This window comes from Microtus oregoni, unplaced genomic scaffold (genome assembly GCF_018167655.1).
Source record: "Microtus oregoni isolate MIOR12 unplaced genomic scaffold, Mior012 000088F_ref0000325, whole genome shotgun sequence".
In the NCBI taxonomy this organism is placed as follows: domain Eukaryota; kingdom Metazoa; phylum Chordata; class Mammalia; order Rodentia; family Cricetidae; genus Microtus; species Microtus oregoni.
Genome location: NW_024544555.1, coordinates 2,058,411 through 2,078,296, shown reverse-complemented (window position 1 = coordinate 2,078,296; position 19,886 = coordinate 2,058,411). Strand labels below are relative to the sequence as shown.

Below are 19,886 nucleotides of genomic sequence, written 5' to 3'. Positions count from 1 at the left end.
TGTGAGTATGTGTGCACGTGTGTGTGCATGTGTGAGTATGTGTGCACGTGTGTGTCCATGCACGTGTGAGTATGTGTGCACATGTGTGTCCATGCATGTGAGTATGTGTGCACGTGTGTGTGTGTGCATGTCTGTGTATGTGTGTGTCTATTACATCTCAGGCAGAACCACTGTCACTTTTTAAATTATATTTGATGGTAAGATTGAGGCCAGGCATAAAGGTGCAGGTAGCATGTTGAAGTATTTAATGTGTGCCAACATTTTTCATTAGCGTATTCAACATTTAGAATAATGTTTGAGGTAGGATTATGGTTTTTCATATTTAATGCAGGAAGAAACTAAAGCACAGAGAGGCTGGCTAACATACCTAAGCTCATTTGGCTGTATCTCTATCACATGTCAATTTGTAGATGGCAAAACAATCGTAGATAGCGCACAGATGAACCAGGCATGGTGTGGCTCGTGTCTGCAACCCCAGCCATTGAATGGTGGAGGCGAACCAGGCATGGTGTGGCTCATGTCTGCAACCCCAGCCATTGAATGGTGGAGGTGGGAGAACTAGGAATTCAAGGTTAGCCTGGGCTATTAAAAATAGCAGACAGATGTGATGTTGCCATAAATTGCTTAGATTGTGGAACCATAACTGTAGTTTGGCAAATTATGGCTTACGCTGTGTTGTTTTGGTAAGCATGGATTTGCTGCACATTAGACACTCCCTCTGTATGCTATCAATGGCTGCTTCATCTGAGTTACAGCAAGAACTGAGTATTTGCAAAAGAGACCACGTGGCCCACACATCTAAATTATATACCTCATGACCCCTTCAGGAGATGTTGACTGTGTTCCACCTCGGGGTGCGGGGTGTGGTGCTAGGGTCTCTGGTGCTCTTTGCATTCCCTCCTTCTGGGGAAGAATTGTGACAGTTAGTGTTGGGAATTGAGGAGTGGGCAGTGCCAGGAGCTCTGAACATGCGCACGCTTGAGGCCCAAGCCTGTGGAGACAGCCAGAGCCCAGCCCAGCACGCTCAGAATTCAGCCTTGGAAACCACGGGTGCTGCTGGGTGACATGGCTGCAGCTTCCTCTGCTGCGTCAACATGAAACTGTCTTATTTCTCGGGCTGCTTTCTGCATATCTGTAGCTATTGAACTAGATTGCAAAAGCATTTTCTCATGCACCTGTGTGATGTGGGACAAACTTGCTTTCTGGTCTGAGACAAACCTGATTTCGAATCCTGATTCTGTTACTTCCCTCATGACGGAACTTTTCAAAGGCTTAAGCTCTTTATCTGTCAAATGGTAAAATGATCTTGTTAATTTCAGGATGTCATCTCTGTCTCCATTTTATTTTTCACTATTTCACCCCGGTTGACCTGAAACATCCTGTGCTCACCAGGCTGGCCTAGAACTCACAGAGCACCACCTGCCTCTACCTTCCAGGGGCTGGTGTTAAAGGCCTGTGCCTCCATGCCTAGAAACAACTCCATTTTTAATACATGTGCTATTCACATTGTCTGACGTTGCCAAAGGACTGCTGGGGGTGCAGCATTTGTTTCCTGACTGCAGGTTCCTGGTGATGATGGTGTTTGCAGCAGGGGTTAGGGCAGCTGTAGTTAGAGCACCGAGAAACCTCGCCTTGTGTCTGAGTCACAGCAATTCACAGAGAAATGACAGCACTTCACAGTTTGCTTACCCCCACCCCGCCCCCCTGCTTCCTCTCATCTTCACTTGCACTTACTTTTATTCTCACTAGTTTTAACTTTCCCTCCAGGAATGCTCTGGTCTCAGGGCTTTCATTTTTTGATGGGTGTAACTCGTGTAGTTAATTAGTTACTGGTTTAAGTGAAACAGTCAGAAATCTAGGCATGAGACTGTGGTCCAGGAGCTGGCAGAGTCTGAGCTGGTGGCCACTGGATGCTCGGCACCGATGGCTGAGGGTGGTAGCCCGTTTGTGATTCACTGTCTCGAATTTAGCCCGTGTGTTCAGACTTGTTGTTTTACATCTACTCCTCGAGCATTTGTGATTGGGCTCAGAAAACTGATCTGAAAAACAGAATGTTTAAAAAAAAAAAGATTTCTTTTATTTTTACATGGTGTTTCTGTGTATGCCTGTGGTGAGCGTGTGCCCGGCTGTAGGTGTCTGAGGAACCCAGCTGTGCTGGATCCCTTGGAAGTGGAGTTAGAGGCAGTTGTGAGCTGCTTGAGGTGGGTGCTGGGAACCACGCTTGTTTACTCTTTACAAGATCAGTGAGCACTCTCAGCCACCGAGTCATCTCTCTAGCCCCTGGAAAACTTCATTTCGTGTCAAGCCTTATCTATGAGAATTCTATATGTTCAAAATTGAAGTTGAGCTAAAAAGCTCTGTGGACTTTTAGATAAGAATACGTCTCTCCCTAATTATGTTTTGGCTATGAAATTTGCTTCTTCCAGATGAATCAACAGGACTCATCTATAGAAAGAGGATTGCTATCTGCCAGAATGTGGTGCCAGAAATTTTAAGAAAGGTAAATTCATTTCCGAGTTTAATCACAGTGGGTATAAAACTGAGGAATTTTCATAGTGGTAGAAAAAGACAGCATTTTCCAATCGAAGGGGGTGTCAGAATGTCCCACTGTCCACTCTCATGGTTTTGTAAGGAAAATATTTCTTCCATGTCCATCCCAGTGTTGACAGATGCCTCTAGAGTGTCTCATCTCTGTCTGTTCTGTGAAGGGCCCTTTGTGGATATGAGGTGATTTGATGATTATTTTGTGGGTACTTTTTGGCATTTTGAATGAAGCGTTGTCTTTTCTAGTCTGTCCACGGCTAGCAACAGGTAAGAACAATCAGAAGTGAGAAGATTGTAAGTATTAGTCCCATGTTCAGTGAGGGAGTCCGCACTTCTGCTTGTAATGCACTGTTGGGCACAGCAGTTGTTTCTGAGAGCATCGTCTTCTTAGTGCCCCTTGCAAGCCTTTCCATGCGCAGTTCTGTGATCTAAGGGCACTGATGCCGGAATGTTCATGACGGAAAATTGTTCTCTCTCTTTGAAACCCTTAAGCTCTCTGATGATTCTGTGTTGGACAAAGGTAAGTTGAAAACATCATTTGCATGGCTTGAACCATACATGGATTTTTCTTCTTGAGAGAGGGCCTTACTCCATAGCCTAGGAGGGCCTGAAACTTAGAGTGTAGCCCAGGATGGTGTCAAACTGAAGATAATCCTCCTGCCTCAGCCATCTAAGTACTGAGGTAACAGGTGTGTCCCACCATGCCTAGCTGTTGAAGTGTGAAAAAGAATGTTTTTAGTCTGAAAATTTCATATGTATATGTGTGAACATATATATATATATATGTGTGTGTGTGTGTGTATGTATATATACATATATATTTATGTCTTGATCTTATCTACTCCCTTCCCCCTCCAATTTCCTTCAGAATCTCCCTCCCAGCTTCACGTTCCCCTATTTTTATTCTAATATTACTCTATTTTAAATCATGGAGTCCAGTTAGTGTTGCCCATATCTGCTTTGGTTTGTAGTTATCTACTGGGGCATGGGTACCCCTCCAAAGAAAGTGGCTCTCCCTCCTTTAGCAGCCATCAACTGCCATATTCCACAGCTAAGCCCTCCCCTGTCCATGCAATCTATGCTGGAGTTTTTAACTTGCTTGATCCCATGCAGATCTTATGCAGGTAAGCAGAGCTGGTGCGAGTTCATATGCACAGCAGCCATGGTGTGTCCATCAGATGACCTTCTACAGTGCTCTTCCCCTACATTCTTTCTCTCCTCTCTTCCACCATGTTCCCTGAATCGTGAGGTGTTTGGTATAGATGGCCCATCTGTGGCTGAGCACCCACTTTCTTTTATTCTCAGTACTTTAAACAGCTAGGAAGCTCTTCATTCACAATGTAGGATTTTTGATGGTGGTCTTTTAGTACGTAAAACAAGAGCATCTTGACAGGCACTTAAAAAATACCTCAGAAGAGATTCCCTGTGTGATCCGGAATGAATCTGGGCACCCGCGGATGAGCGTGCAAATTAAATTGCTGTGTTTATACTAGGAAAAATGGCAGCTTCCATTCATTTCTCATCGTGGGTTAAATCACTGTTATTTCCTTAGTGGAAAGAGGTTAGAACCACAAAGAAAATGAACTCCTTTTGACTTGCAGATGGGAAGCCGTGTTACACTTCAGCAGCAAATTATCACTGGCTTTTCCAGAGTTCAGAGCTGCCTTTGCCCTATATACACACTTTGAATCTATTATTTAAAAAGGCATTCAAGTTCGTCTTGTATCTCAATTCTTAAATAATTTAAGGCTCTAACTTGTACAGTTCTGCCTTTGTAGCTTTTGTTGTCTTCTCCACCTGGGAAAGAATCCATTTCTAGGGACTGAACAGAGATTACAACGAGGAAACATTTCTCTTGAGACGGCCCTGCATGGGCGCATGTAGGAGGGGCCTGATGAGAACCCATCACCGCAAGAAGGCCTGCCCCAGAGAAGACAAGAAGCAGCTGATAATTTTTTTGGGACCTACATGAGTCCTGGGCCATTTGCAAGTCCTGGGCAACATGTAGTGAGGCCACAGTGTGCTTGATTATCAGAGACTGAGGGGTGTAACTGAAGAACCATGCAACCATCAGGACCGCTTGTTCCGTTTGTTAGCTGTGACTGAGATCAGCTCCAGGCCGAGTCTTCATGTAGCTTGCTCTTCCGAAACTGAGAATGCTGTCCTCTCTCTGTTGGGCAGGTGAGTATTTTAAAGGTACCCGATATCCGACTAGAAGAGGAATCGTGGCTCAGTCTTCAGAAGAGGAATATGGCTATCCGGAGTCACTGCCTCACGTGGACACAGTATGCATCCATGAGGGAAGAGTCTGTCTTCCGGGAAAGTGTGGAAAACCCAAATTGGTAAGATCACCTGTGATTAGAACTCGCTCTCTCTCTCTCTCTCTCTCTCTCTGTATTTCGTACTTACAGTTTCTGTCTGATACACATGTATTTCATTGTATTTTTAGTCATGTCATTAATAGATGAATCTATTTTCTTTTGGAGGAAATATGACAGAACTCAACTCTTGTCCAAGTGCCCCTCCAAATTCTGGTATTTTCTTACTCTCTCCAAAAGCAATGACTATCACCCATTTGTTGAATATTCCTTTGGACCTTTAAAGGCAATCTAGGTATTCAAGAGTTTAAACAAGGAAAATACTTTGCTTGAAGTTATCATGCACTTGACCCATCAGTGGGCCTGTCTAGCACTGGTCAGCTCAAGCAGACGTAAAGAGGCGTTTCGGCATAGACTTACCTAGCCTGCTTAATTTGTATATCTTTTTAACACACATGATTTTTATGTCATGTACGTTTTTGTACACTTATCTTTTATGTTTACTAGACTGCTTCTGAGCTTTACCTATCTGATACACGTACAGCTAGATTATCCCTCTGCAAGCCATTCAACTGTATTTTGTCACTGCCACTATGGTAGACACTCTGATGGTATCGAGTTTCTCTTTGTTGTAAAGGAGGATATCATATTCAGGAGTTGTATGTCTTCTGAATATGATTCCTACAGGCTATGTGAGTGTTTCTCTTAGTGAGAATTTAAGTGTTGTATTTGTTGCAAGGTTATCTATAAACCATCAAATTTGCTTTCCCTAGCATCCAGTTCTTCGAGTAGTGACAGAACTGTACATAGAAAAAATATGACAAATTATGACAAATATGTATTGTTAACCCTGCAGGTAGACTAAATCTGCCTGAATCAGTAGGTGAATTCTATGGTGTGTAGAGGGTCACAGATAAGCACTGGAGAAACCAGGAGTGTTAATCAGGCAGGGTTGTCTCCTCAATGGAGTAAATGAATATCTGTTGTCCATCTAGACTGGGAGTGAATCTTGTTAATAACCTGCTGACTTTTGGTAGCCTACCTGTAAGGTTAGACCTCACCCAAATCCCCCAGAATGCTTATCCCAGACTCTCCCTCCCTAGACCTTTATCTTTAGCTTTGCTTCTCAGTCAATAGAAACCATCATTGGGGGAGCTGTCACATGTAGGGGAGCTACTAACTCCCATGCTATCTTGGTCAGAGACCATACCAGATCCCAGGCCCTTAGGCAATAGAATCCATCTTCATGGTAGAGGTCATGCATATTTTACAAAAGAGTTTTTATGTCGTCACATCTTAAGATTTATTGTCCACGTGGAATTGGGATGATAGTTACCAGGAATCTTTTTGCTAAAACTGTACTAGATTTAAATTTGTCTAAAATAACCTGGCCTCGTGTCAGACTCCAGAAGTTTGAAACAGTGCTGGCTAACAAAGTTGAGCTGAACCAAGTTTTCTTCTTTACCTCACCTTGGTGGTTCCCTGTGTCCATGAGGTTTACAGGGATCCCCAGAGAGTGCATGCCTTGTAGGTTGGTTTTAAGGCACTGTGGTGGTGGGGATTTTCAGGACAGGTATAGTTTGAGTTCTTGGAAATCTGAGTTTGAGATGTTGTCATTAGATACCACAGTCTTGATGGCTCCAGCAAGACCTGTGAATTTCTCATGGCCCTGGGGGATGGGAAGTCCATTCTTTGGGCCTTGGCAGATCTGGGGTGGGTGAGGCTTTTCAGATACCTGTCTTCTGTTAAATCTGATAATGGAAAACATGCAATCTGCTCTCCTCCTCCATGGAAGAGATTCCACGGCAGAATTCTACATTCAGGGAATCATGTAAACTTGACTTACTTCCCAAAGGCCCAGCGTCCTACCTAAGTCCTTCGCATGGTGGGTTAAGGTTTCAACACCTAGGCTGGAGGCATCTGGGTGGTACACAGCTTGTATCCCATACATGAGGCCTTCTATCCCTAGCACCAAAAATACAATGCAGTGCAATTCAGTAAAATAAAAATGACAACATATAAATTCTGGGGTACATAGACCTATGGTCTGTAACACAGATTCTGGCATGTTGTCTTCCAGTGTGTTAACACACAAGTTTGTACTCCACAACAGCACTCAGCAGAATCCATTTCCCTGTAACATGTGGCCTGTAGTTAATTAACACACATTTTAATTTTTATAAGTATAATGGGAAGAGAAACAATCATTTCTTGAAGACAAATTTTAAAAAATTCATATATTTTTATGCATATGGAATTTTTCCTACATGTATTAATATGTACCACGTGTGGGTCTCGTGCCTGTAGAGGCCAGAAGAAGGCACTGGATCCCCTGGAAGTGGAGTTATAGATGTGTCTGAGCTATTATGTAGGTGTTGGGAACCAAACCCAGTCCTCTGCAAGAGCAGCCAGTGCTTCTTAACAGCTGAACCCTCTCTCCAGTCTCCTTGTTTTGTTTTTGAGACAAGCGTCTCACTATTTACTCCTGCCCTCCAGCCATCCTCCTGCCTCAGCTTCTTTGGTGTCTGTCATCTTTTTTTGTCACCCCAAGATAGACTTTGGAACAAAAGTAAAACATCATAAGCACTAAATATTAATGCTAATCATTATGGTGAAAAATTTGATTTTAGAAGATAATTTACTGTGTTTTATTATTACTGTTCTGTGTGGTTTGAAAATTTTTATTATAGATTTAGTTTTAAAATGAAAGTAATAAAACCTTCAAATTAACTAATTGTCCCCGTGTAAAAGCCATTCTTAGGGCCCAGGCTTTCTCCAGATCATTCTTTCTCGCACAGCTCTGGTCACACATCAATGGAGCTAGGGTATTTCAACAGCCTCCTGGATGAGTAAGGAAGTGTGTCTCAGTCACATCAGAGAGAGATTGGTGGATCCATAGTTTCTTATTATGATGATGCCCAGAGCTGACATAGGGTGTGGATGGCTGGGATTAAAGCTGAGACCAGGGAACAGAGTTCTGTTGTTGGTATGTAGATATAGTAAAAGAATAGCATTGTCTAATTGCATGCAAAGTAAGTCTTTCATTTCATCCTCTATTTTAGCACTGTGTTTTGTTAATTTAGTATTATGTTTGGGCTATTGGATAGTCTTAGAAGCTGTCTCTATCAGTTAAATTATGATTTGCCAAGATAATCCACAAAACTTTTCACTTTGTGCTTTTTTAAATTTATGTGAAAATAATAATTCTGATTATGAGGAAAAGGTACATCACTATCACTCTGGTAACTAACAGTCAATTTATGCTTATTTATATACTTTTTACAAATTATTTGCCTACTACTATTCTTGGCCCATTTGTACTTGACTCTTAGGTTTCTGAATTTTTAGTTATTACGGTACTGTGATGAAAATCCCTGCAATTGCATATTTTATCACGTATTTAATTACTTTTTTGAAGACAGGGTCTCATGTTACCAAGGCTGGTCTTGAGTTCATAATGTAGTGAAAGATGACCTTGAACTTCTATTCTGCCTCTAACTTCCAAGTACTAGGATTACAGGCCTATACTACTACGCCTGGTGTATAGGGTGCTGGGGATGGAACCCAGGACTTGGTGTATGTTAGGTCAACGCTCTACCAACTGAGTTACAGCCCCATCCTGTTATCTATGATGTAAGACATTTTTTTTTTAATTTATTTATTTATTAAGGATTTCTGCCTCGTCCCCACAACCGCTTCCCATTTCCCTCCCCCTCCCCCGATCAAGTCTCCCTCCCTCATCTGCTCGAAGAGCAATCAGGGTTCCCTGACCTGTGGGAAGCCCAAGGACTGCCCACCTCTATCCAGGTCTCGTAAGGTGTGCATTCAAACTGCCTAGGCTCCCACAAAGCCAGTACGTGCAGTAGGGTCAAAAACCCACTGCAATTGTTCTTGAATTCTCAGTATTCCTCATTGTCTGCTAAGTTCAGCTAGTCCGGATTTATCCCATGCTTTTTCAGACCTAGGCCAGCTGGCCTTGGTGAGATCCCAATAGAACATCCCCATTGTCTTAGTGTGTGGGTGCACCCCTCGTGGTCCTGAGTTCCTTGCTCGTGCTCCGTCTCCTTCTGCTCCTGATTTGGACCTTGAGATTTCTGTCCGGTGCTCCTGTGTGGGTCTCTGTCTCTGTCTCCTTTCATCGCCTGATGAAGGTTAATATTCCTGAGGATGCCTATGTGTTTGTCTTTGGATTCACCTTATTTAGCTTCTCTAGGAACATGAATTATAAGCTCAATGTCCTTTATTTATGGCTAGAAACCAAATATGAGTGAGTACATCCCATGTTCCTCTTTTTGGGTCTGGCTTACCTCACTCAGGATAGTGTTTTCTATTTCCATCCATTTGTATGCAAAATTCAAGAAGTCCTTGTTTTTTACTGCTGAGTAATACTCTAATATGTATATATTCCATACTTTCTTCATCCATTCTTCCGTTGAAGGGCATCTAGGTTGTTTCCAGGTTCTGGCTATTACAAACAATGCTGCCATGAACATAGTTGAGCATATACTTTTGTTGTATGATAGGGCCTCTCTTGGGTATATTCCCAAGAGTGGTATTGCTGGATCCAGGGGTAGGTTGATCCCGAATTTCCTGAGAAACCGAAACACTGCTTTCCAGAGTGGTTGCACAAGTTTGCATTCGCAATTCTAATTTATAGTATGGATATTTGTATATATGGAAGGAGAGAAAATGAATAAGTATGAATGTGCCATTGAGGAGTTGTGTAAGCCAGGCAGATGCTCTACCACTGAGCTGTGGCCTCACTTTGCATAGTTCAAAATATAGAAACAGAAATTATGAAAATAGTTTAGAACTATTTACCATTATTCTGCAAGACTCTGCTCCATGTTTACATTTCGTGTTATTTCTGTACACCTTCCCCAGAAGTGCGTGCTTCCCCTTTAAGAGTGATGGGACTAGGAGCTTGCTATTTTACTTCCAAAGCCAGATTTAAGTCCAGGAAAGCAGAGTATTCAGAGCTTTCTGTATTTGGCATGGACAATCCCCCATATCGTTGTTGTCTTCTCTGTTGTACAGAGACTGGTGTTTGGAGGTCCGGGATGCCATGGGGAGTGTTTGGGTGAATGTCAGAGTCTCCGGGCTCGGACTCCAGGCTGATGTTCCTCTTGCCCTTAGGACGCTTCACAACAAGCCAGAAAATAGGGAGGTGAACGAAATAACAGCAGGACAAAATTCAAGTCGTCTCTTGTGGGAATGAGCATTGACCTGGAAAATGGACAGTGGTGGTGCCCTGTTTAAAATTTGTTAGAAGAAGAAAAAAGTTGATGATTTCTGCCTTCTGAAAACCTCCATTCTGAGATAGGCTTATCAATTTCTTAGTATTTGTGTTTGAACTGATTCTTCTTTAAATTTAGTAATATTTGATTTGATATGTCCAAAATATTATATTTACATATAATTAGTATGAATAATTGTTAAGAAATATTTTGCAGAAATTTCTAACGAACCTCTAACATCTTTTATTCAAGTCTGCCATGACTGTTCTGAGGGGCCAGCCCCCATGTGTGGCTGGTGGCTGCAATTCGGACATTACAGTTTTGACTAAGAAGGTAGAGTAAGCTTGCCATCTTTTGCCCTTCCCTTTGCGGCCTCAGAACTGGAGCAGCTTGGCTGTGATGCTGAAGCATTCTAACCATAAAAGCCCCTGCCCTTTAAATACGTTTATTAGTTCTAGGCTCGTATTTGGTAATGAAAAATTTTTGATGTCTCTAATCTGTAGGCATATGTGCCTGAGCCACGGCATGAACGTGGAGGTCAGAGGACAGCTGGTAGGAATTAGCTCTCGCCTTCCACTATGTGGGTCTTGGGCATTGAACTTAGGCTGTCAGGCATAGTATAGTAATTTGACCTGCTGAGACATCTCTCTGGCCCTTTTAAAAATTCAATTTGTTGACAATTGCATGCATGTATAATAACGAATTTTGGTCATGTTCACCCGCTGTTGCCATCTCTCATTCTACTTTCTTTCCTGCTGAAACCATTCTTCCCAATGAGTCCCCTTGCCCTTTCATAGTGTGTGTATGTGTGCATGCGTGCGTGTGCACGCCACCAAATTAAATTATGTTTGCATAGCATATGATGGGCAATCAGTGAGCGTACCACTGAGGAATGTGGCTGCCTTGTCTGGTCCCCATTTTCTGTCAGTGGATCCTCTGGGAGGGGTGGGTCCTCACGGGCCCCTCCCCTACCAGTGGTGGAATGTTCGGACCCACAGCTGCTATGGGTCCTTGAGCGCACCCACTGATTTTTGAGTACTCTCATTTGCTCGTTTTTCCTTTATGAAGGACTTTTGCTATACTGTGCAGACCATGGTAGGTATAGAATAGCTTTGGTTTTGGTGATTGACACTTTCCTAAGTAATGCAGTTCTAGATGGAAATGTCTTCTTGAGGGGTTTTGCCGTCTGCTGCTCCTCATCCCATCACTGCATATATTTTGGTGGCAAGTTCAACTGCATCCTGAGGTTCTCCTTTGTGGAGTGATTGCTTCTGAGGGAGGCAATGATTCTTTTACACTCAGTATGGCACCTCAGGGGCTCGTATCTGAACTCTTCTGTGTCCAGCACACCATCCTTGTGCTCTGATTGGGTAAGACCTCGCATTTGACTTTAAAATGCTCAGTTGAGTATATGCCAAGAACGGTGAAGTTTCATTTTTATAAGAATTTCAGCGAAACCGCTCCTAGAACAGAGTACAAAAGGTGTTGAAAGTACAAATGAAATTTTACAAACAGACTAAATTAGTGGGTTGAGCAGCCTAGTTTCACAGTTTTATAGAGGCTCCCAGGTGTCTATTACTCATTCTAGTAAATAGGTCTGTAACCTTTGAAGGTTTCAACTTTAGATTTCTTGGCTAAAAGTGCCAAGTTTCAAGTAATTATCCAACAAATCACAAAGAGTATGATTAACATCTTTCGAGAGATGCTTGTTGGGCAGTTTGCGTATCTATCTCTTTCCTCCTCTGGAGTTTTTATGTTTGTTTCAGCAACAGATGTGACAGTTGTGTGACTTCCGTGAGAGTTTTAACGCCGGCACTGCCCTTTTTGATCGGTTTCCAGACTCAAGGTTACCCAAGAATTAACACCCTCGGGCTCTACTCGCTTACTTGGCAATTATTTCTAAGATTCGGTCCTAGTGCCGCAGGACTTGAGGGTGCTGTTACCTAGTAGCGTGAATGAGTATCCCTGTATGCAGCTGCAGACACAGCTCCCTCTACTCACATTGACCTTGATTTCTAGGACACTAGAGGGTCATCTAATGATTAGCAGGGTTCACCACCACTAACAGCAAGCTGAGCCACAGTGTCCCTTCTGCTGAAGCTCAATTCTGGTTAGAGCCCCATTTGGGTTCATAATGACTGCCCTCGTAAAGGACCCCATTTGCCTTCTGATGCTTGTGTTCACGTTGTCGGGGTCTGTTCTGGTTTTCTTACCTGTACTTCCTGTCTTGTGGGGGTTTTGCACTGATGTCATAGTTTTCTGTGCCCTAGAGTCAAGCACAGTGTATGACAGACAGAAACAGAAGGTGCTTCGGGCCCTTTGACAATGGCTGGTTCATGTTCATGGGATTCAGGTGAAAACTAGGAGTGGCGGGAGGGAGGGGAAAGAGATGAACTGGGCAGAGGGCAAGTAGAACTTGGGAAGCTCTGACGGGGTTGATAGAGGAGTCTTGTGCACTGATACGGGAAGCTCTCTTTGATGCTCTTGGTCACCTGTGTGCTCTTTGCTCTGGGAAAAGTTGGCTTGAGCTCCCCCACCCCCCAGTGATACCAGGATGTAGTAAGCTCCTGAGTGGGACCACTCTGCTCTTGTAGGGTACAAACGTGGAGCAAGTGTGAGCAATTGTCACTATTGGTGAGGAAAGGCTTCTGATGCTGGGTGGCTCTTAAAAGGCGCTGTGTTTGAAAAGGGGAGTAAGCTGTTTTATTGTGAAGAGAGGGGATAACTGAGAGGAAAACAATGAGCTTTAGCCAGGAGGGCATTCTGTGGCACTCACTAGTGAAAGATTTTGAAATATCTCAGTGAACATCATTGATTTTTCTTTAAAATCTTCCGTTGGTTTGGAGTTGTGTCTTCCTCCCAGGTTCAGAGGGGAATTAAGAAGTACAGATGTGTTGCAGCGAGTCTAGTTCTATAGAGGCCCCAGGTGAGTCTGCACAGTAGCTGTGGGAACTTTGATAACCAGCCGGTGTCCTGTGGCACTACCGATAAGCAGATATAGAGCCAGCACCCCTTTGGAACTTCATTCCCACTTTGCAAAGTTCTCGTTAATCTTGTACAGCGTGACAAGTTGATAATCTTCTTCCCCAGAAAACAGCAAACATTTCCCAGTGGAAAAAAAAATCTCACGAAGGAGCACAGGAAACTCTCAGCAGCCCCTTGAACATGTGGGAGAGGAATGATTGATGAAGGGCAGGGGTGAAGACGTGAGATGTCAGTGAGTCTGATGCATGAGAAAACGTACGGGCTTGTCTGCTCCTAGGGAGCACCCCATAAGGACACTTCTTTTTTGTGTGGTAGTTATGCACCTACAATACATTAAATACTTAGAGTATTGAAATGATAGTGTTTTGTCAATTGGGCAGTGATGTAGTGCAGAACCCACAGGTCCCAAGACAATCAAGATGAACATGGTGACTCAGCTATGCCTCGGCTCTCAGGAGGCTCATCAACCTGGAAGCTTGATTATCATCAGAACTGGGCTGTGTTTTGTCACTGTGACAACGTATCAGAGAAAACACCCAACTTCACGGAGGCCCCATTTATTTTGTCTCACCATTTCAGAGATTCCGGGGCATGCCTGTCTGGTTCTGTTGCTTTCAGTTAGGATTGTGATAGGGTGTGAGCATCATGGAGGAAGGGCATGGCAGAGAAAAGCCTCTTGCTTCACAACAACCAGAAAGGAAAGGGAGAGGGGAGAGGAGGTAGGAGAGGGAAGGAGGAAGAGGAAAAGGAGAGAGAATGAGCCTTAGTTATACTCTTCAGGGGCCCTGGATTTTTATTTCCCCAAATTTAGAAGAAAAAAAAGCTTAGTCAGAATAGGAGTCTTGGTTGTTTAAACTGCTGTTAATTTTTAGAGTGTCTAGATTTGGACTGTGTGTTCTTTTTTGTGATTCTGGTGTGCAATATTTTGAATGATGTCTGTGTATGAACAAAAACTAATGCAGATCCTGGGAACTGGCTAAGTGAGTCAGTCTCGTTCACACATGTTGTGGTGGTTTGTGCCTCAGCTGGTGAAGTCTGCCCTCTGCTGACTTTAGCAGATGGACAATCTCCTCGACAAAATAGTCTACAAATATGTCTCCTTCCCCACCTTTCTTCCTCCCCTCTTCCCTTCCCTTCCTAATGCATTTTAGTGATTTTTTTTCCTACATACTAATTACTACGAATGAAATTGAGATTGTAATGGAGAAAAAAAGAGATACTCCTACTTAGAAAAGTGTTTGCTGTTCTCAAGTCAGATGTTTGACTGCTAATGACATGTAAGTCAGTATATGAACATTCTGGCTTTATCTGCCCCACCTCAGTTGGGCAGGAAGTGAACACAGATTTAGGGTAGCGTGGAGTAGAGGATTTCTATTCTAGAGACGAGGACCTGAGGGAGAGACAGCAGCTGTTGCCTTGGGTGTAAGAGTAGAAAGGGATGTGAGAAAATCAGGGAGCAGTAATACAGGAGAGAAAGGCACGCTGCCCGAGAGTGAGCTGACATAAACTGAGCATCAGCAGAGACTGACGAGCTAGCCGGAACTGTATCACTGGTTGATCGTCTCCTGGACGCATATCAGTAAGTGGGGGCAGAGTATGGGGAAGCTGGTGAGGTTGTGGGGGACAGATCTGTGTGGGGGATCGGCCCTTCTGTCCTTTTTAAGTCCTTCAACATCTCTTTACTACAGCTTCTTCATATTTATGTAACGAAACAAAATTTCAAAGTATATCAGCCTCCGAGGATGCCTTGTCTAGGGTGCGATGTCACCACAGAGAGTTTTGAGTGTGACAGAGAGTGTGAAAATGTGTGTAAGGTAAGTGTGATACAGTCATCTGTAGGTTTAACAGAGAGGAAGCAGGAGGGAGACCTGAATCTCCCTGCATGCTAACACTTCACCACCCTTTTGGAGTATAGAGCAAGGAGAGCCATGCATGAGTGACTAAGCGAAGGGCTAGCCCATGCTAGCTGCACCTTTGCTGAAAATGGTTCTTGGTTGCACAGAACCTATTCAGAATGTCTTATTTCTATAGAAATCACAATCATGGCTTTACTGTTAATTTTATGTGGTTGTCAAAGTAACACATCTAAGATTTGCTAAGCACAGGAGAGTATAACAAATGAGTAGCATCTCTAATTGAATGCTCCTAGATTCTGTTGGTTAGCGTTACAGCTCAGCCAGTCTGCCCATCTTCTTTTTATTTCTTCTTTTACTATTTGTTTATTGTGTATGGGCATTTTGCCTGCATCTATGTCTGTGCACCACATCCATGCAATGCCTGCCGGTGGAGGCCAGGAGAGAGCGTTGCAACCTCTGGGACTGGCGTTACAGATGGCTGTGTGCTGCCATGTAAGCGCTGGGAATCGAAGCCAGGTTCTCCGGAAGACCAGACAGTGTTCTTAAGTGCTGAGCCTTCTCTCCATCACCCTTTTTTGTTTTCTTTAAAAGCTTGTGTGCTTGAGTGTGTTTGTGCATGTGTGCATTATGTGTGTGTGCATTCCTTTGTGTGTGTGTGTGTGTGTGTGTACATGTGTGTTTTAGGGACCGACTCACCAATGTTAGAGGATGTCCTTGGTTGCTGGGCTTCTTCACTTTATGTCTTGTTTGAGAAAGGATCTCTCATTTGCCACTTCATACACTGGGATCGCTATCTCATGTCCTGGATTCTCTTGTTTCCTCATACCATCTCACCATAGATGCATTGGGTTACAGATATGATCTACCACATCTGGCTTTCCATAGGGGCTGGGGATCTGAACTCAGGTCCTCACACTGGTGCAGCAAGCAGTTTGCGTGTTGAACTCTCTGCCCAGGCCTGATTCTTTCCTGTTTTAAATTAATGCAAAACAGAAGAAAACAGCTGTTGTTAAACCATGCTGCATAACCAGTTATGCTTGTCAGAGGCATTTAAACCGAAGCTTATGCTGACAAGAGACGTTTGGGGTGGTCTTGGGTCACAAGAAGAAAGTGCCGTGGTGCCCCCAGTTACTAAGAGGGTGCAGTGTTTTCTTCTCTGATAGTCTTAAAATATAGTAGGATGAGCTCCCATCTTGTGGCTGGTGAGGATGGGACCCTCTTCACGGCCCTGCTGGTCTCCAACTTATGGACAGTCCATGAGCATGCTTTTCTGAGGCCTCACTGCTCAGATTGGCAGAAAGAGCTATTGCTTAGACTATGATATGAGACAGACTGGTTAATCCCTCACCTCCACTTGCTTGAGGACTGAAGCACTAATCCCTCCCAAAGAGTGGGAGACTCTTCAACTTCTCATCTTTAAATATTAAAGTCATTGTAAAAGTCAGCTCTGACTAATCCCGAATAAAGACAGGAGAGATTAGTGTCACTAGAACGTAGTTTTACACGAAGAAAACATTTTAAATGAGCTTTAATCTAAGAAGCAGGTTTGGCAGAGGTGTATGTGTCAGGTTGGTGGGGTGACTCGTGTGTGTGTGTGTGTGTGTGCGTGTGTGCGTGTGTGTGCGTGTGTGTTTGCGTGCGTGTGTGTGCGTGTGTGTGTGCGTGTGTGTGTGCAGTGTGTGTGCGTGTGTGTGTGTGCGTGTGTGTGTGCGTGTGTGTGCAGTGTGTGTGTAGTGTGTGTGTGTGCGTGTGTGTGTGCGTGTGTGTGCAGTGTGTGTGTGCGTGTGTGTGCAGTGTGTGTGTGTGTGAATGTGTGTGCAGTGTGTGTGCGTGTGTGTGCGTGTGTGTGTGTGCGTGTGTGCGTGTGTGTGCGTGTGTGTGTGTGCGTGTGTGTGTGTGTGAATGTGTGTGCAGTGTGTGTGCGTGTGTGTGTGCGTGTGTGCGTGTGTGTGTGTGCGTGTGTGTGTGAATGTGTGTGCAGTGTGTGTGCGTGTGTGTGCGTGTGTGTGTGCAGTGTGTGTGTGTGCAGTGTGTGTGTGTGTGCAGTGTGTGTGTGTGTGTGTGTGCAGTGTGTAGGATCAGGATCAGGAAGAGGAAGGTGGGAGGTGGGAGGGAGGGAGAGAGGAGGCCTGAAGGTTTGGATTTCTGCTGTGACTTGATCTAAATGTAGGTACTGCTGTTAGATCCAAGGGAGAGTGTGTGTGCATGAGATGATTCTAAGTGATGGAGAGCTTGCCTGCTTTGCATTAATACTCATCACTGGGGGGGGGGGCACCAGAAAAGACAAAGCCATACTAGCTAGATTGACTAAAATCACATCTTGTTGACTTCAGCGGTTTTTTAAATTTTTTTTGTGTGTGAGTGCATGTATACATGCATCTTCATAGGTACACACATATATGTGTATGTACATGTTTGTATGTGTGTGTATACACATGGGAACATATGCATAGTAGATTTGGGTGTTTCTCCTCTCCATAAGATGTAAGAAGGCAGAGAGAATGGAGAAAATATTTTCTGTGCTGAGTAGTGGGATGGCAAAGATAAGTAGTTCTCCTAACAACTGTGGTCGTGCTCATGAAGAGTAAGAACTGTGCTGCAAACATGGTACAACGGGTCGTTTGCAGGCATGAGTGGCGGCAGCAAGGCTAGCAGTGGTGCACGAGCAGCTGTTAGTCTGTGTCAGTTACTCAGTGCTGGGCAAGGTCTCTCTCTTCCAGGATAAAATCTGACTTCAACACCCAAGGCCCCTTTCAATCCGGGGTCCACATCCCTTGCCATTTCTATTTCTCACATCATGCCATTCCTGAGACTATTATGGGATTGATGAATCTTGTGCCATGTCTGGGGATTTTAAGATAATGCGTGTGTGTGTCCTGGTTAGTTTTTTTCTCACCTCGATATAAGATAGAGTCATCTGAGAGGAAGGAATCGCAACTGAGAAGATGCCTCCATCAGACTGGGATGTGAGCAAGTGTGTGAGACAGCTTCTTGATTAGGGATTAATGTAGAGGGCCCAGCCTACCGCAAGTGAGAGCATCCTTGGACTGGTGGTCCTGGTTAGAATAGGAAAGGAAAGTGAGGAATCCAGGGAGCAGCATTCCTTGGTGGTCTCTGCTTCAGTTGCTGACTCCAGATTCCTGCATTGAGTTCCTGCCCTGACTTTCCTCAGTGATGGACTGTGATGTGGAAGAATAAGCCAAATACACCCTTTCCTTCACAATCTGCCTATGGTCATGGTGTTAGTCACAACAATAGAAAGCCAACTAGGACAGTGTGGTTTCTCGGATATCATGGGTCACTTTGTGCCTGGGCCCCTGTGAGTTTTCTCTTTTAGAATCCTCCATCCACAGATGCTACCACTCACCTCCTTCTTCCTTTGCGTTTCCTGTCAAACAGAGGTCCTGGAAGAGCTTCTCATTCTCAGTATGGTGTGGGGAAAGGAAAATTAAGTGTTGATTTAAGAGATTTGAAGTGAAGGCCGAGTCCAAAGTTAGCAGGGGCCTTAATTGGAAATGTTTCTTAGCACTGCTGACATTTTTCAAAGGAATGTTTTATTTTTATAAAACCGAAATTCAAGGCTTCCCATTTTGGGTGTAGTATGCACATGTATGGTATACGTGTGTGATGTGTATGTATATCTGTGTGTGTAAGGATATGGGCATCTGTGTGTCTGCTCAATCTCTCTTTGCTCTGTTTCCTTCAGACAGGACCTCTTACTGACCCAGGAGCTCGGCTAGCCACCATCAACTCTTGCTGATTCTCCTGTCTCCACCATAGCTTTGGTCACACCTAGGTTTTTTTTTTTTCCCCAGGGATTTGAACTCTGGTCCTCATGCTTGCCAGGAAACACTCTTATCCACTGGGTCATTTTACTAGCTCTGCAATAGGTATATATCTATATATCTATGTATGAATATCTCATATGCTATATATTATATAGCATATATAATAACAAATGTATATAAGTATACTCATATGTCATATTTATTTGTAATTATATAGGATATGTAATGTAGATATGTAATTATATACGATACATAATCTATAACATATATTACAAATATATGTAAATATGTTATATACATTCATGATTATATAGGATTTCTAATATATAATATATACTAACCATGCAGTCGGTGGTTTCAACAAATAAATTAGGCCAGGTTAACTATAGCTCAAGTCTCTAGTAGGGGTGCATGCATTCAGCTTCTGAATAGATAGAAGTCTTAATTTCCTTTTCGTTTCTGGAATGTATTTTACTGAGTTCTTGGTTTATATTTCTTCTTTTGGCATGCTGAATATGTTAACCCAATTCCCCCGAGCCTGCAAAGTTTCTGATTAAGAAAGAGAAAACCCACTGCAGACCTCCCAGAAGCTCCGTGTGTATGACAGGCTACTTTTCTCTTGGTGCTTCAGCATTCTTGGGGTGATTTTTGATACTGTGTGATGTGTCTGGTGTAGATCTCTCTAGATGTCTCCTAGCTGGAGTTTGTTGAGATTTTGAATTTGTAGGCATATTTCCTTTCCTTTTAAATTTGGGAGGTTTGGTCCATTATTGCTTTATATGCTCTCTCTTCTCTGTTCTTGTTGATTTCTTCTTTAAGACTCTATAGTGTGTGAGTGGGTCCACCTGACAACATCCGCAGGTCTCAAAAGTTCTCGTTGTGTTTCTTCATTCATTTTCCTTTTTTGAACAGCCTGTCTCCAAATTCCTTGCTACTGTTGCTTTATGCTTTTAAGTAGTTTGTCTTTGTTGATATTTTTATCTTCTTCATGCTCTAATTTCCTGAATTCATTCAGTTGTCTGATTTTTTTGGGTTAATTGTTTTTAAAAAAATATTTATTTATTATGTATACGATGTTTTGTCTGTGTGTATGCCTGCAGGCCAGAAGAGGGCACCAGACCTTATTACAGATGGTTGTGAGCCACCATGTGGTTGCTG

General features: G+C 43.4%; 1 protein-coding gene across 5 annotated transcripts in view; it reads left to right on the top strand.

Annotated features, from left to right (window-relative positions):
• Positions 1-19,886, top strand: part of LOC121442254 (PRELI domain-containing protein 2) — a 72,239-nt gene that overhangs the window by 14,446 nt on the left and 37,907 nt on the right. For 2 of the 5 annotated variants that reach the window (XR_005973540.1, XR_005973541.1), the window contains exons 3-5: positions 2,427-2,500; positions 3,037-3,064; positions 4,726-4,886. Coding sequence is in view for 3 of the 5 variants with exons in the window: in XM_041643731.1 (XP_041499665.1) it covers positions 2,427-2,501; positions 3,030-3,064; positions 4,726-4,886 (271 nt within the window). In the remaining 2 variants the exon portion in view is untranslated. Of the gene's footprint in view, positions 1-2,426; positions 2,502-3,029; positions 3,065-4,725; positions 4,887-19,886 lie in introns of all 5 variants that reach the window. The other 3 variants (XM_041643729.1, XM_041643730.1, XM_041643731.1) reach the window with 2 other exon arrangements.